At 34.4% G+C, this 15,475-nt stretch overlaps 2 protein-coding genes across 4 annotated transcripts; one reads left to right on the plus strand and one right to left on the minus strand.

Annotated features, from left to right (window-relative positions):
* Positions 1–6,274: 6,274 nt before the first annotated feature.
* LOC122585243 (heat stress transcription factor A-3-like) lies at positions 6,275–8,950 on the minus strand. The gene is made up of 3 exons (XM_043757361.1): positions 8,641–8,950; positions 7,945–8,222; positions 6,275–7,165 (listed from the first exon to the last, which is right to left on the minus strand). The coding sequence occupies exons 1-3, from the start codon at positions 8,759–8,761 to the stop codon at positions 6,356–6,358; spliced, it is 1,209 nt and encodes a 402-aa protein (XP_043613296.1). The 5' UTR covers positions 8,762–8,950; the 3' UTR covers positions 6,275–6,355.
* A 1,481-nt stretch (positions 8,951–10,431) lies between these two features.
* LOC122600574 (polyadenylation and cleavage factor homolog 4) lies at positions 10,432–14,894 on the plus strand. 3 transcript variants are annotated; one of them, XM_043773323.1, is made up of 7 exons: positions 10,432–11,248; positions 11,888–11,989; positions 12,078–12,338; positions 12,421–12,546; positions 12,636–14,303; positions 14,404–14,453; positions 14,723–14,894. In XM_043773323.1, the coding sequence occupies exons 1-6, from the start codon at positions 10,850–10,852 to the stop codon at positions 14,416–14,418; spliced, it is 2,571 nt and encodes an 856-aa protein (XP_043629258.1). In that variant the 5' UTR covers positions 10,432–10,849; the 3' UTR covers positions 14,419–14,453; positions 14,723–14,894. The 3 variants fall into 3 exon arrangements, with proteins under 3 accessions (XP_043629258.1, XP_043629251.1, XP_043629266.1); XM_043773316.1 differs by lacking the exon at positions 14,723–14,894 and having other exon boundaries at positions 14,404–14,616; XM_043773331.1 differs by lacking the exon at positions 14,723–14,894 and having other exon boundaries at positions 12,639–14,303; positions 14,404–14,616.
* Positions 14,895–15,475: the final 581 nt, after the last annotated feature.

Consider the following 15,475-nt stretch of genomic DNA (forward strand, 5'->3'; position numbering starts at 1 on the left):
ACTTGGCTTCCCTCTCTTTTTCTTTTCTCTAATGAAATTGCAAATTTAGTGGGTGTGGGTGTGGGGCCTGTTGGGCTAGGTTTTGTTTGGTTTAATTTTGGGCTTACCAACTTTATCAATTTGCAATTAAAACATAAATTCGTAAGTCCAAAACCTAAATAGGTATCCATGTCATAGGCGATGATAATTTTAATTAAACACCTGTGTAAAAAATTAATAGCATCAGATTCACGCAAAATATTGAAGATGATGTTGTGATGAATTAATAAAAATTGTTATTTCTTTTCATAATTAAAAATTATAAATATAAGTCATAATATTTTTAAATTAATATTTAAATAAGTTAATTGTAAAAGAAATAATTTTTACTAACGAATAACGACACTATAATTGATAAATTTATAAGGTAATTGTTTAAGAAGAAAAGTTTTACAAAACGAATAATGGAATTATATTTAATATATTAATTTAGATTAGAGAGTTGAGCCATTGACGAAACCATGTAGATTGAGCAACTTGTAACCCACCCGATCTATTCCTTGAAAAAAAAATACCTTTCGGAAAAATACTGTTTGGGAAGAAATCTTTTGCAAGCTTGATGACTTGGGCCAATAACTCAAAGGGAAAACTCCCCGTGCCTCACAATCTCACAATTGGAAGTCCGCGTGTAAAATAGTGGTTACTTAGTCTAACTTAGATGGTTAATTTATTACTGGTATAACTTACATTTTATAACTTACAAATTATTAAAATAGGGGTGAGTTATTTTGAAAACTTTTAAAAAGAAAAGAACTCAAAAACCATTCTGGACTACATATTTTTTTCCTTTTTCTCTCTCTTCAATTAAATAATAAAATTCACCAAAATCATTCAAAATGTTCTAACTCACAAACCGTAAATCGTTAGACAAAACAAAAAACATGGGTAGTCTTAAAATTTCGTCCTCTTTCATTAGAGATCCAATTCGATATACTTTTAACGACTTTTTAATTTTCATTTTCTTTTTGATAGTTACACATAACTTACACGTGTGTAGGTTGAACTTACACATGTGTAGGTTGAACAAAAATTATGATTTGAAACGGGCTTTGCCTCTAAGGATATTCATAAACCAAAGCTAGTGGGGGTGATAGGCCATAGAGGGTGATAGGTCATAGGGTGATAGTGATAGGTCATAGGGGTGACCAGTGAGGGGTGATCTATCTAACGGGCTCTGCCCTTAGCCGTTATTCCTCCGCCATGGACTGACGGGCTCCGTCCTTGGCTACCATGGCTCTGCCATGGATTGACAGACTCCACTCTTGACCTTCATTGTTGTGTACATGTGTTCATTTACTAATTTACATGTGAAAACAATGATCTTACACAGTGTAGGATGAACCTACACATGTGTAGGATGAACCTACACATGTGTAGGATGAACGCGATGGGAAAAAAAAACGAAAATTAAAAAGTCGTCAAAATTATATCGAATTGGATCTCTAATGAAAGAGGACGAAATTTTAAGACTACCCATGTTTTTTATTTCGTATAACGATTTACGGTTTGTGAGATAAAACATTTTAAATGTTTTGGGTGAATTTTCTTATTTAATAGAAGAGAGAGAAAATATAAGAAAATGAGTGGTCCAAAATTGTTTCGCGTTCTTTTTTATTTGTGAGTTCTCAAATAACCCTTCCTCTATTAAAATAATAATAATTCATTTTAGGTAAACAGAATGTTATCTTTTGCTTGCGCTACTATATTATCATTTTCTTACACTAATTTTTGGTTTGAAGTTCACGTCGTCAAAACCCCTTGCACGTTGTGAAATGTCAAACAATGATAGTTTCCAATCCAAGACCTTCCTTAACTATCAAATGAGACGCAATTGTAATAGATGTGGATGTTTGATTGACCTTAAATTACCATGAATTGTTCATTGAGAAGAATTGAAGGTAAATAACATGACTGATTTAATAATACTTCTAAGGGTTAAGTATCTGGAAGTGTAAGTAACTTTTACATTTTTTCTATTGTGTGAATGTAACTTTCATTTGGTTCATTGTATGCAACTAACCCGCTAAATTTGAACGATTAATGTAAATTTTAAGGTTGACCAATCAAAAACTTCTACGTGGCAGCTCATATGGTGTGTCACGTATACACTTTTATATTAATCGTTCAATTTGGCGGGTTGATTATATACAATGAGCCAAATGAAAGTTACACAATAGAAAAGATGTAAAAGTTACTTACATCCCCTATAGATATAGTAAACCCTACTTCTAAATGGAAAGATTGCTTATATACATATCTTTAGATGTTTATGTGTCACACCCTACCTTAGGCGGAATCGTAGGATATGACGAAAAGATATAGCAATAGCACATGGACTTTATAATAGAGTCATAAATGTAATTCCCACAAGCGGGATAAGTCTAGGCAACACGCCTCAAATATCAAAAGATGTAACAAATATCAAATAGAGTTCAATGATTAAATGCAACTAGGAGTCCATGAAAGATGTCTTTATTAGTCTTCTTGAAGTCCTTATGCTCAATCTCCTTAAGCATTGTTATTACCTGAAAATGAATGCTCGAAAATGTCAACATAATGTTGGTGAGTTCGTAGGTTTAAAGTAATACAAATGAATTTGCTGTGCATGATATATATGAGGTTTGGACAATAGTGTAAATATAAACATGTAGCAGCTTGTATGCAATCCAAATACTGATCAATGTCATCATAGTTATCCAACAACACAATCCCCATCACTCATGCCAACAACTCAATCATGCTTTAAATACCAACAACTACCAGCTGGAGTATAAAGTTGGTCGATAGTTTTCCAATAGTCTTCAATAGATATCAAAAGACATCTATTGCATCAAAGAAATCAATACAAGCAAGCTAGCATACACAATTTCATAATTACACGTATTTGTCCATGAAAACAAACAAGTTTTGGCACAACTAGTAAAGAAATGAAAAGTGTTTTGAGCATCATTTTCCCCCAAAAAAATAAAATAAAAAGGGGCCACGAAACTCACCTCAACAAGCAAACAGTTGTGCAAAGTCCAGAAAGGTCACTAGAATCTACACAACATATATATGAACAAGTTACAACTATGGACATGGGAATAACCGTCCATTGTAACCCGCATTTGATGAAATACACATATGGCTACTTTAAAAATATTCATAAAATGATTTGTCATATTTTATTAAGTTACAAGTCATATAACTTAATATAGAGTATTTGTCTTGATGATTTATGATTAAATTCTACAAACTCATATTCACTGGAATTTTCGGTAACTTTACCAATTTTTATTCTGGATCACCCGAACTAACTAAGTCCTTAAATTTTTACCACAGTAACTTTTATGTGTTATATACTTAAATGAATTTTTACAGAATTTATTTTGTACTTGAACTATTTTTAAAAATTTGATAATTACAGGCTAGTTAATAAATTCACTGTTTGCGCGCAGAAAAGTTTTATAAAAGTTAAGGGCCTTCGAAGCTTCAAAAAAAATCCAAATTTTTAATGTACACTCTTAACATCTTAAAAATGTTTCTGGAAAAAAATAATCTTCCAGTTCATAAAATCGACCAAGATATGACTATTTGAAGTCGACCTAAATCTGTTCTGAAAACTCAGCTTTGCGCAGTTTTGTTATAAAATTCGTTTGACAACCTTAAACTTCATATTTTGACACGAAACCACTTCCACCAGAAAGTAGACTTCCTGAAATTAATTTTAGACACAAAAAATGTGACTTAACCATCTTCCATGACCAAGATACGACCTTTCAAAGTTAACAAACAGAATCTGTCCAGATTCTGAAATAACTCAAACTTATTGTTTTAAAGACTACTACAACTAATATACATATATAAACTTTCAAATCTTTCTAACACCTATTTACATCTGTTATTATGATTTCCATGCCTTCATAATTGGATTTCTTTAATTACATTAATTATTATGATACAATAAATGCGTAGAGTTTTAACATTAATATGATTTATACTTCAAGCTTTTGATTTAACCCTAAAAAACCCTTTAATTCATTATTATAAATTTGCCATAATATGTATTCATCAAATAGGCTACTTATAAACAAAAGATCAATAAAAAATATAGTTATATATAAACATATATATATATATAAGATAAGTAATTTACCTTAAGATTGATGATCACTCCTTAGATACCTTAACAAAATAAAATATAAACCTATAAGGATTTTAACCATAGAGTTTTATATACATAGATTATTTAAAAAAAACATACTCATATTTACTTACCAAACTTCTAGAAAATCTTTGAGATTAATACTTGACAATTGTGTGATTAGATTTTTTTTTTTTTTTTTTTTTTTTTTTTTTTTTTTTTGTGATGGTGTTTGACGGCAGGAGCAACCAAGAGGGTTTTGGTTTAGAGATTTTATTTTGATAGTTAATTTATAATGCATATATATCTTTATTCCTATAGAGTTAAGTGTTGAGTTAGTATGTATTTAGGATAGTTGATTATTAAATTAATATTAGATAAATATTTCATGTTTATCTTTATAATCTTATTATTATTACGACTTAACTCATCAGATTATAACTTCAAAGTACAGATAATTAGTCTACGATGATTTAGCATTGTCTAAAAATAAATATGACTAACAACTACGCGTCTAAAGAGTACGGGAATAATTATAGTCATCTATGTTTAGAAAGATCAAAAGACTAAGTCCAAAACTACTTGAATCCAAGTAATAGTAGTCACATATTGGAATGATCACCACATTTTTACGCTTGCTATACTATATAAGAACATTGACTAGTCAAGAAATTAGAAATTCAAGTTAGAGACTATAATAAAGTACCGGTTTTAGTGACGGATGTCACATTATGCATTTTATTTTAGTTTAGTCCATACATGGATATGACTATCAGCTAATGCCTAATGATATGCAACAACATATCCTTGAACAAGTTCTTACAGTATCTTACAAATTACCCATTACCAATATCATTCAAAGAAAAGGAGAAAATAAATGGCCATAAATGTGTCGAGAAGCTTTTTCATTCATGTCTCAAATTATAGTTATTTAGTTATTCTTTTGTGTTAACAACCTGGTACCAAATCTGAACTAGAAACCTTGTACCAAATCTGAACTACAGAAACAAATTAAGGCTCATAGACCTGAGCCAACAATTGTGCAATATTGTAGTTTTAGAGTATATATTACTACATATTGTGAGATAATTGATTAAAGTAATTAACTTTTAGAGAAACTCCAAAGGTACCGTTTTTACTCTACCAAAATGAGTACTAAGATTTTGGTTAGAATACTCAATGATGCTCAGCGAGTGGACATATGGTAGTACCGTTGCGCAGAGCTGGATAATCTCAAACCATTTGGGAGATGTTGCCTTTTTTCATTTGCTTTTGTTTTAAAGAGCGCAAATATATCTATCTTTTAGTATTATATATATTCAGATCGGATTCATAATCAAGATTCTGGATACATTATCTGTAACCAAAACACTCATTTGAGATATAATTACTTCTCCATTTGAGGTAAACATGAACTCCATAACTATACAAACTATAGAATTTGGGCAAATACTGGCCATAAACAGATGTGTCGTAGCCAGTACTTATATGGATTGTGGATAATATATGCATGATAGATCCAGGCATCCAGCCCTGTACATGCACGATCTAAAGCTGGGGAAACTTGCTTTGCATTTCCAGCTGAAAATACGAAAGTGATTGATCCCAGATTGCATCCTGACTATCCTGGAGAAAGAATAACAGAACAGTGTTACTGATGTAACAGATTAGTTACTCCAAAACAGTAACAATTAAAAGTAAGCATAAACAGAATTGTTCATAGCGGTCAATAAGAAACACTATTGTACAGAAAAAAACCCAACATGTGCATATAGTAATGAACTATCCAATGGAGAGCTTGTGGGGGCGGGTAAGTTTGAAGGGGTCAATAGTTAATACTCTTCTATAGATCTCAAGTCGGGTGAAGTCACGTACTTAAGAAGCAAAATACCAATCAAAGTTAAACCAGAGTTCATAGGAAAGGGTTACCGTTGTGCTCAGAGGTGAAATTTCTCTGTGGAGTAACCTTTTTCCTATTACATTTTGCAAAAAGGCTTACTATGACTTGAGAGTTGAGATCAAGTCACCAAGAACAGACCTTTCATGTCGTGTAAGGTTATACCAAGTAAAACGTAACTACGCAGATTTTGAATTTAAAACTAAATCAAATAATAAGAAAATAAAATATCAACTGATTTATTGGATAATAGTTTCATCAGTAAAAAATCCCTATCAACCGAACCAAATTAGGATTCAAAATCCATACTGGTTCGTTTCACTTTCATCACTTGGCCTATTTTCAGCACCATTATATGCTAAATTCCAGAAATCAGGCAGCTCGCCACCACCAACACCAAAGGCTGGCAAATCATAGCTTCCGACGTCATTCCACATGGCGTTACTGGAACCAGGCATCGCAGAAATCGCCTCAAAATCCGAGCTCCAGATGTCTTCCTGTTTAACCAAATTCACTGGAGATGATATCAAATATTCTCTTGTGGCTTCTAAACCCAAATCAAACACGCTTTCTTTTTCTACAATAGGATCATCAATCTGAGCCAATTCCTGCGAAGCAACGTGATGCAATTGCAAGGGTACACTTTCTTCACAAAAATCCAGTCTCCTTACCGTCTCATCACCTGGAATTGGATCTAGTAGACAATTCTGATCATAGGGTTGATGCTTAACATACTTACGAACCTTTGGTGAAGAAATACGTCTATGCTCTTTCTTAAACTTTGGGATCTGAAGAACTTTAGCCAAAGATGAGACCATCTGCTTCTGCCTATCCTCAGCTGCTTGGAGCTTTTCGTTGACAGATTCCATAAATTGATGGGTTCCATGTTGCTTCTGCTGTAAATAAATAACTTCTCGCATCAATTCCTTCTTTTCTCTATGTAGTTCTTCCACCTCCGCTTCAATTGAAAGGGTGCTTCCTTCATCATAAACCTGATGAGACTGCAGTGACTTGCGCCTGTGAATGTTTTTCAAGAGATGCCTTTTTCCTCGTAAGAAGCTTTCAGATGCAAATTCCCACCTGTCTGTATCAATCTTGCGAAATCCCTGAACTCAATCACATACAAAAGATTAAACCCGGCAACAAACACCAACAAAATGTAATATTGGTAGAAAAATACTGCAGAGTATAAGCAATACATGAAAGCAAATGCAAACCAATACAGGAGGACAAATGTCAGCAATTTACATCAAGAACAACACAAGTCACAGACAAGAACATATGTATTCGGGTAATCCTGATAACAAACTAGTCAATATATATACAAATGAACTTTTTACCAGACACCGAAATCTACCAGCAGCAACACGGTCCTTATGCAGTACCTCTCTTAAGTCATAAATACATTAATATGAAATGGTCAGTTAAACTCTGAATATGCAGATGCCCAAACCAATGAATACACGAGTATATATACATATTCCAATATGAATCGAGCCATTAATCATATTATTAATAACCAGAAAGAACACGAACAATAACAGATATATATTAACATACGGGTTACTTACAAGTATACAACGAACCAGGAAGAGCAGCAGAGTATCCAAGTAACCAACTCAAATCAGAATTAAAAAATAAATTCCCTTCATTAGCTATATCTAACATAGAATTACATTGGAGATATGTACAACAGGTTAAAAAAATTTACATAGAATTAACACTAGGCTACATATGTATAAAACAAAAGAAATGTATAAAACAAAAGAAAAAAAAAACATAAAAATTTCGAAATAGGAAAAAGAAACGTAGAGGGCAGGCATACAGACTAACATGGTGACCCTGATGGTTTAAGGGTCTAGTGTTAAAGCAAATATATACGCACATAGGTGTTAAGTTGTCGAACAAAGCTTGACAAATTGTTGTGCTTGAAATTTTTTGGCAAGACTGTCCTGGAGAACTCCACCGCGTCCCATACGATAAAGCTTGCACCAGTGTCACCCCATGAGATGATCGGGTCTAGTCCCGGGTCATCCACTAAATCATAAGTTTTTGTCAAAAATGGTGGGATTGGTGTCCCTTGTAAACAATCAAGCGGTCGAGGAACATTAACACCCCCCTCACCGGTTCTGGTCTCTATAACTACAACATCATCATCATCACCTGCAATCATATATAAACAAAAAAAATTGTTATATAGAACAATACATATATAATACGATTTACCCTTAGTTTAGCTAGCTATAGCCTGCCATTTCGCCTTTCTGGCTAATCGATGGATACGGGTTTTTGTGTAATAATGGTTATGTATGAAATGAATGTAATAAAGATTTTATAGAATTGTTTCAATGCTTAGTGAATACGCCATGCATATTTTGGCCGGGAATTCAATCAAATTTTTTTTGTAAAGTAAACTATAGAGCCCAAAAATTTTGACTAAGTTATGTCACTATTATAAAAAAAAACAAACAATAAGTCATGGTTAATATGTTCAGACAAGTCATCAAGAGTTACCAATATAAAAAATAAACAGTAGTTATGCGTAAATTAAAAGTATATGAACAAGCAGTATGCTACTCACCAAAATCCATGGGCAGGGGAAGTGGCTGGTGATACGAATTCGGGAAGTTAGACGAACCGGGTTGAGAGTCGAGCGGGCGACATGAAGAAGACGAAAGAGAGCGTTTATATAAAGGATCCATGGACGGACTAATTAGAGATGAGCTAGTGAGGGAGGTATATATGATGGAAATGAGATATTTGGTGCCATATATATAGATATAGGTAATGTATGATGTATGGATATAAGGAGACAACGAAAGATGTCATGTTACGAAAAAAAATCTTGAAAGAAAGGCGGGGCAAGTATATATGTTACTGTACGTTGTGAAGCTTCGAACAGCTAGGAAGGGTGGTCAAAACAGAAGAGATATTTTTGTTGATCTTTGCTTAGGATTTAAGGCTTTATAAAATGGCCAATCAGGTTGCTTTCTTTTGGAGGGTCTAGAGAAATCGAGTGGCCTGTCGGGATGGACCCTGGGCTATACGTGGAGGCTAGTTAAATACATAAAATAATAATAATGTTATATAGTACAGTATGAGTTTCAGATAGATGATCTGAAAAAGACGTCAGTGTTTAGAACATGGCCATTACGAAAACGTATATACGGGATTATTGTTATTATTGTATCAAATAGTTTGCGTTTTATAACCGCACTCGAAAATAAAAGTCAATAAATCGTTGCAGAATCCCCAATCATTCATCTTTAACATGTTTAAATTAGTTTTTAATTTATTATAAAATTTAAAGATGAGCTTTCATTACTAGCCATGTGTGTGTGAGATGCACCGATGTAATGACAACATTGATATGGCAGTGACGGGCGGTGGCAGCAGCTGTAATGGTACGTGTGGTTTTCAGTGTAAAAAGTAATTGATATAAAAAATAAATAGTGTAGTTATTTAAGAATTAATGGTAGATGTCGTAAATTAAGTTCATTAAAGGTATTATAGGCATTTCAAGTATATATTATAAGTATTTAAAGTGAAGTTTTCTAAAATACTGACCAAAAAAGGAGTCACAATTTGGAATTGTCAACAACTTTCTTAAAAAAATGGAAGAAACTAAATGCTTTCTTGTGTAGTATAAATAAAAGGTATAAGTTTTTTAAACAAGTTAACAATGACCTTTAAAGCTGTCGTTAGAATAGTCCTAAAAATAATCAATTACTCCGTAAAAATTAATAATTATATGTGGATAACAATTTTGAGACAAACATATAAAGTAAGCATGTTATAACATATTAAAAATAAGTAAATAACCATTAGGATCATTCTTAGGTGAAGAGGTTAAACGAACATAAAGGTTAAACGAACATAAAGAGGGGTGGATGAAAAGGCTAGGTGAACACCATTATATGGTCATTCACTCTACTTATTATTTTTTCATCGGTTTATTTTATTTTGATTTATATTTGGTTTTATTGTGTAATATTAAGTTGAATAAAAGAAGTATTATTCGTACTACAATTATGTAGTAAGTACAGATATCTGATAAATGGTGAAAGGTTAAAAGTAGAAATAAAGATGAAAAAATAGAAAAATAAAACTAACATGAGAAAAAATTATAGATGTAAAATGTAATAATTTACTAAAATAGTCTAATGGTTAGACTGTTCTAAAAAAAGAAAAAAAATTTCCAGCACGAAAAGCCCCAAGTGGAAAAGAATAATACCCAAAATTAAGATAACATGGTCTAACTTTTTAGATCATGAAAGCCCACAAAATTGGGCCTCCTTTTCACTCCTTTAACGGTCTATCTATATATATAGAAACTCATACACACATGCCACCCCTACATAATGCCAGTGAAATGAAATCATCCGTCCTTGCAATATACATACATAAAAAAAAAAACCCCAAACCCAGCAGCAGCTCCTCTTGATCTGACAAAATATATATTCTGATGATGATGATTCACATCTACCCTTAATCCCTGCATCCAAACATCCCCTCTAATTCAAATCCATACTTTACCTTCAATCACTTTCAATTCTTGCTTACGTCTCACTTCCTTAGATTTCCGATCTATTTATTTATATCTATAAAATTAGGGTTAGGGTTAGGGTTAGGGTTAGTTTTTTTTTTTTAATTCGTATTATTTGTAACAAGCTGTATTCAATTCATAATGAAATTTCAAATACCTATATAATTATACCTGTCAATTGTATACAATAGAATATATTTTGTTTCTTGCAATTTTGTAATTTTAATTTTTGTAAAATTTTGTAATGGAGATGGACAATCCTCGAGGAAGATCGTTCGATAATAGATCGGCTAGAAACCCTAAGAAACCTCGATTGATAACGGAGGAAACGCCGGCCGTGATTCGAAGTAATAATAATAGTTTGAATGGGAACGGCAGGCCGCCGGTGGCTCAGCGGCAGCCTGTGGTAGGGTTTAGACAGGATGCGGCGGTGGACAGAGACGGAGAGGGAGGTTACGAGCCGCAGTCGTTGTTGCAGATCAAACAACAGCAGTATCAAGAGTTAGTGAGCCAGTATAGGGCAGCTCTAGCTGAGTTGACTTTTAACTCGAAACCGATTATAACTAACTTGACTATCATTGCTGGAGAGAATGTGCAGGCTGCTAAAGCTATTGCTACTACTATCTGCAATAATATTGTTGAGGTGATGATTAAATATTGATTACTTCGGTTGTTATATATATATATATTTGAATTGAATGTATGTATAGTTGCAGTGTTAGACAGTTTTACATTACATTGCGATATAATAGTAGTTATTTGTGTTGCAGACCCAACTTGCAGTGTTCAGTTTCAGCTAAATGCAACTTCAATAAATATATCAAAAAAAACTTCAAATATATACTGCATTGGATTTTTACATTTGAATTCCGTTTTTTCATATTTTCTTTACTTTACTATATTGTCGAATGTATGAACTCCAGTGATTGGGATGACTCAAATCTTTTTAAAAGTATATGAACAAGTTATGTGTTGTGATGATGCTTGCATATCTGTATATGCTCTTCGAACTGCAAATTACTCCGGTTCTCATTTGTGTTATGCATTATCTACCTTACGTGTTCAAATATATTGTATAATCTCTATCTTATACGAGTAGTAATATTATGTATAATCGCTATCTTATTATCTTAACTGTGGATGGCTATTGTAGGATTAGTCAATCTAGTTTTAGTCGCTGCAATGACTATTGGTTATCTTTATTGTTTAAAGAGTTGTGTTTGTGCTTCGAGAGACTACTGAAATTAATAATGTTACTGACACTAAAAAGTATATATTTTAGGTTCCTAGTGATCAAAAGTTGCCATCACTATATCTTCTAGACAGTATTGTGAAAAACATTGGACGTGATTACATCAGACACTTTTCCACCAAGCTCCCTGAGGTTAGATTTTAAGTCATACAAAGTGCTTATAACTAGGCCATGCAAGACACCGTATCAATTTATTTTTTTTCATGTATGATTTTTTAAGGTATTCTGCAAAGCCTATAGGCAGGTTGATTCTACAATACATTCGGGTATGCGACATCTATTTGGGACATGGAAAGGAGTATTTCCCCCTCAAACACTTCAATCGATAGAGAAAGAACTCGGTTTCCAGTCAGTTGGGAATGGGTCCACTTCAGGGTTGACCACTTCTAGACCTGATTCACAGCCTCAGCGTCCTGCTGGCAGTATCCATGTGAATCCTAAGTATTTGGAGGCCAGACAGAAACTCCAGCAGTCAACCAGGGTAAGGAGGAACCGAAAAAGTATACCTTTTTAAAAGTATATGACTCAAATCTTTATACTAATTGTTGTAACCTGCCATGAAGGAAAAAGTTGCAGCCAGTGACATAACCACGAACTTGATTAAATCACCTGAAGATGTCGTGAGACTGAATCGAACAGCTGGCATAAATCCTCAGAGGGCACGTGCTGATCCTCGGCTTAAATTTCATGTATGATATGACCGTTTATATTTCTTTGACATATTATCATTGATAAATAAGGTTTTCAGCAGAATAATAAAAAGTTTACGAATTTTCAGCAGGCACAGAGAGATGCAGAGAGTGATCTTACTAACGAGAACAGTGGTGCATCATATAACAGTTTCGATTTTGGACCTGATATATCAAGTGAAAGGGTGACGGAGCATAGTACAGAGATAATACCCAGGCTGAAAAGAAATTCTTTTGATGTAAAGCAAGGACTGCCAAATTATCTGGGTCCTAGAACTGCAGTTCCTGATGCAAGATTACAGTCTGTGAGTAAAGGAGGTGCTGAAATAAGTAGGAGCTGGAAGAACTCAGAGGAAGAGGAGTACATGTGGGATGACGTGAGCTCCAAGAGAGACCCTAGGTTGTATTTTGAGCCTGCAGGACCTGTAACTAAAACCACAACACCATCTAGTCAGCCACCACCTCGCCAGCCTCCTCACTCACAGTACCAGTCTGGTAGGTTACTGCGTGAGTTAGCCGATCAAGGTTCAATAGATGTGGATGGTAAAACAGCTCGATTCCGAACTCAAATAAACACTGGTCTTTCTAGTCAATCGCATCAAGATTCTCTCCTCATGAAACCTCAGAATTTGCAATCGGGCAACCCTCGAAACTCACAACTTAACAATTTGCAGCCACTCTCACCTCAGTTACCAGTGAAACGTGTTCGGTATCTGCCACCTTATCAACCTGAATCAGTATCCGAGCCCGTTTCTGCAAGTCCTTCTGTTAGCTCCTCACTGGCCCACCCAAAATCTTTGGTTACAGATATACCAGGACCGCCAAACTCCAGTAGTTTGTTAGCTGCTGTTAGTAGCATATTTGGTAACAAACCTGTTTCATCAACACTTAGTTCAACAGTCACGAATCCTGTGTCAAATCCCGTGTCAAACCCTGTGTCCAGTCTATTGAGTACATTGGTTGCTAAAGGCTTAATTTCTGCATCTCATGATGATTCAAAGATACAGAGCCAAAGTGATGATTCGAAGAAACAAAGCCAAAGTGATGATTCAAAGAAACAAAGCCAAAGTGGTGATTCAAAGAAACAGAGCCAAAGTAATGATACAAAGAAACAGAGTCAAAGTGATTTCACTGTATCGTCAGAAGAAATTCTTCCAATTGTAGTTTCTCCTGTGATATCTACTTCATCTACCAGCAGTGAGCTATCTCCCTCCAAGCGTGTCTCTAAAAGTTCTGTCACAATACCTAAGCCTATCAATGAAGAAATTAAGAGTCTTATTGGTTTCCAATTTAAGGCTGATGTTATTAGGCAATTTCATCCTATTGTAATTAGTGAGCTCATTGATGAACTTCCACATCAATGTAGCATTTGTGGTTTAAGATTTAAACTTGAAGAACGATTCAATAAGCATATGGAATGGCACATATTGAGAAATTCTGAATCAGACATATCAAGGAGGTGGTTCCCAAGTTGTGAGGACTGGGTTAATGGTGGGTCAAGTAATGAGAGCACATTAGTGATCGATGGCGAGCAAATGGTTACTGCAGATGAAAGTCAGTTTGTATGCGTTTTATGTGGCGAAATGTTTGATGATTATTACAGTTCAGAAAGGAATAAATGGATGTTTAAGGGAACCACATACCTTGACATCACAAATGGCAATGCCGCAAGTATCAACAATGGTGTTATCGTGCATGTAAATTGTATATCAGAACATTCACTTTCTGATCTTGGCATAGCCAATGAGGTGAAGGTGGTACGGGTTTTTGAAATTTCATGAGGTTTTATAGCAAGTATTTGTTGGGCTTGTAAGTTTAGAAAGATTTACTCTTAGTTATCCTGTTCTTGACTTGCAGGAAAATGGGCTATGATGGTTTGAAGTTGCTGAAGCTCAAGAGAAAACCAGGTTCATTTTTTTACTTGCTTATATGCCAATGTTACTTGCCTTTGCCATAACCTGGTGCAAAGGCTGCTTGGCAATACTTGTTTTGAATGCTCAAAAATTCTTTTATTGTGGCTGATTCTAAATCAAAACGAAAATTATTATATCATGGTACATCTTTTTTAAACTTCCATCTACGTGATCTTGATATGCTGCTTGTCCTTTATTATTTTTGGTGGTAAATTTGTATTCTCAAAGCATATTTTGGATCTCAAAATGGCATTATCTTGCAGCATTAGAGCAAGCCCATCACAGGAGGTTAGGGTTTGATTTTATGGAGAGGGCTGGAGCCATATTGCTGATGTACATTGTATTGTAGTGTTGCGCTTTTGGTTTCTTGTATGCTACATCATTATGGATTACATTATTGAGCAATGTCGTACACTATCCGTTTACTTGTGGACACCCATGGAGGTTGATTGCGTCTGTATCGGGATGATTTTGGCATCCTTTTGTATCGAACACATTTATAAGGTGCAAGAGGGGAGAGAGAGAGAGAGAGGAGAGAGAGAGAGAGAGAGAGAGAGAGAGAAGAGAGAGAGAGAGAGAGAGAGAGAGACTTTAATTGTATATTTAATCGTCTAAAATGTGAATGTCGCAAGCTTAGAGCACACGGTATGGGGTGAGGTGGATCTGTGTGAAGGGCTGATGTGGTGGTGTTATGGTAAAATGGCGGTTATGTCGTCTGATGGGGGTGATGGGCGCTTCTTTCAGCGTGGTCCTTATCATACTGGGTGATGAGGTAACAATGAGATGAAAATGGGGTACTGTGTGATCCACACCGTATACATGGTGTGATATAGAGGGTATTCTTGTGATCTTGTCAACTTTTTTATGTTGATGCGTGAGTGTGATGGGGAGTGATCCCCTCTGCCATATCGACTGCTCTTGCAATTAGATAATCTAATTTAGATTTCCTAACCCAAGTAATGATTATCTGAAGACTTCTTTTACATTTAAAATTGAAGCTGCATTGAGCTTAATCG

Source organism: Erigeron canadensis, chromosome 1 (assembly GCF_010389155.1).
Source record: "Erigeron canadensis isolate Cc75 chromosome 1, C_canadensis_v1, whole genome shotgun sequence".
Taxonomy (NCBI): domain Eukaryota; kingdom Viridiplantae; phylum Streptophyta; class Magnoliopsida; order Asterales; family Asteraceae; genus Erigeron; species Erigeron canadensis.

Coding starts and splice junctions, on each gene's coding strand:
- LOC122600574 (XM_043773323.1), top strand. CDS start 10,850: ATGGAGATGGACAATCCTCGAGGAAGATCGTTCGATAATAGATCGGCT. Junction 11,249..11,887: donor TCTGCAATAATATTGTTGAG/GTGATGATTAAA, acceptor TATATATTTTAG/GTTCCTAGTGATCAAAAGTT. Junction 12,547..12,635: donor ATCCTCGGCTTAAATTTCAT/GTATGATATGAC, acceptor ACGAATTTTCAG/CAGGCACAGAGAGATGCAGA.
- LOC122585243 (XM_043757361.1), bottom strand. CDS start 8,761: ATGGATCCTTTATATAAACGCTCTCTTTCGTCTTCTTCATGTCGCCCG. Junction 8,223..8,640: donor TCCCCTGCCCATGGATTTTG/GTGAGTAGCATA, acceptor ATATGATTGCAG/GTGATGATGATGATGTTGTA. Junction 7,166..7,944: donor TTCGACAACTTAACACCTAT/GTGCGTATATAT, acceptor GATTGAGTTCAG/GGATTTCGCAAGATTGATAC.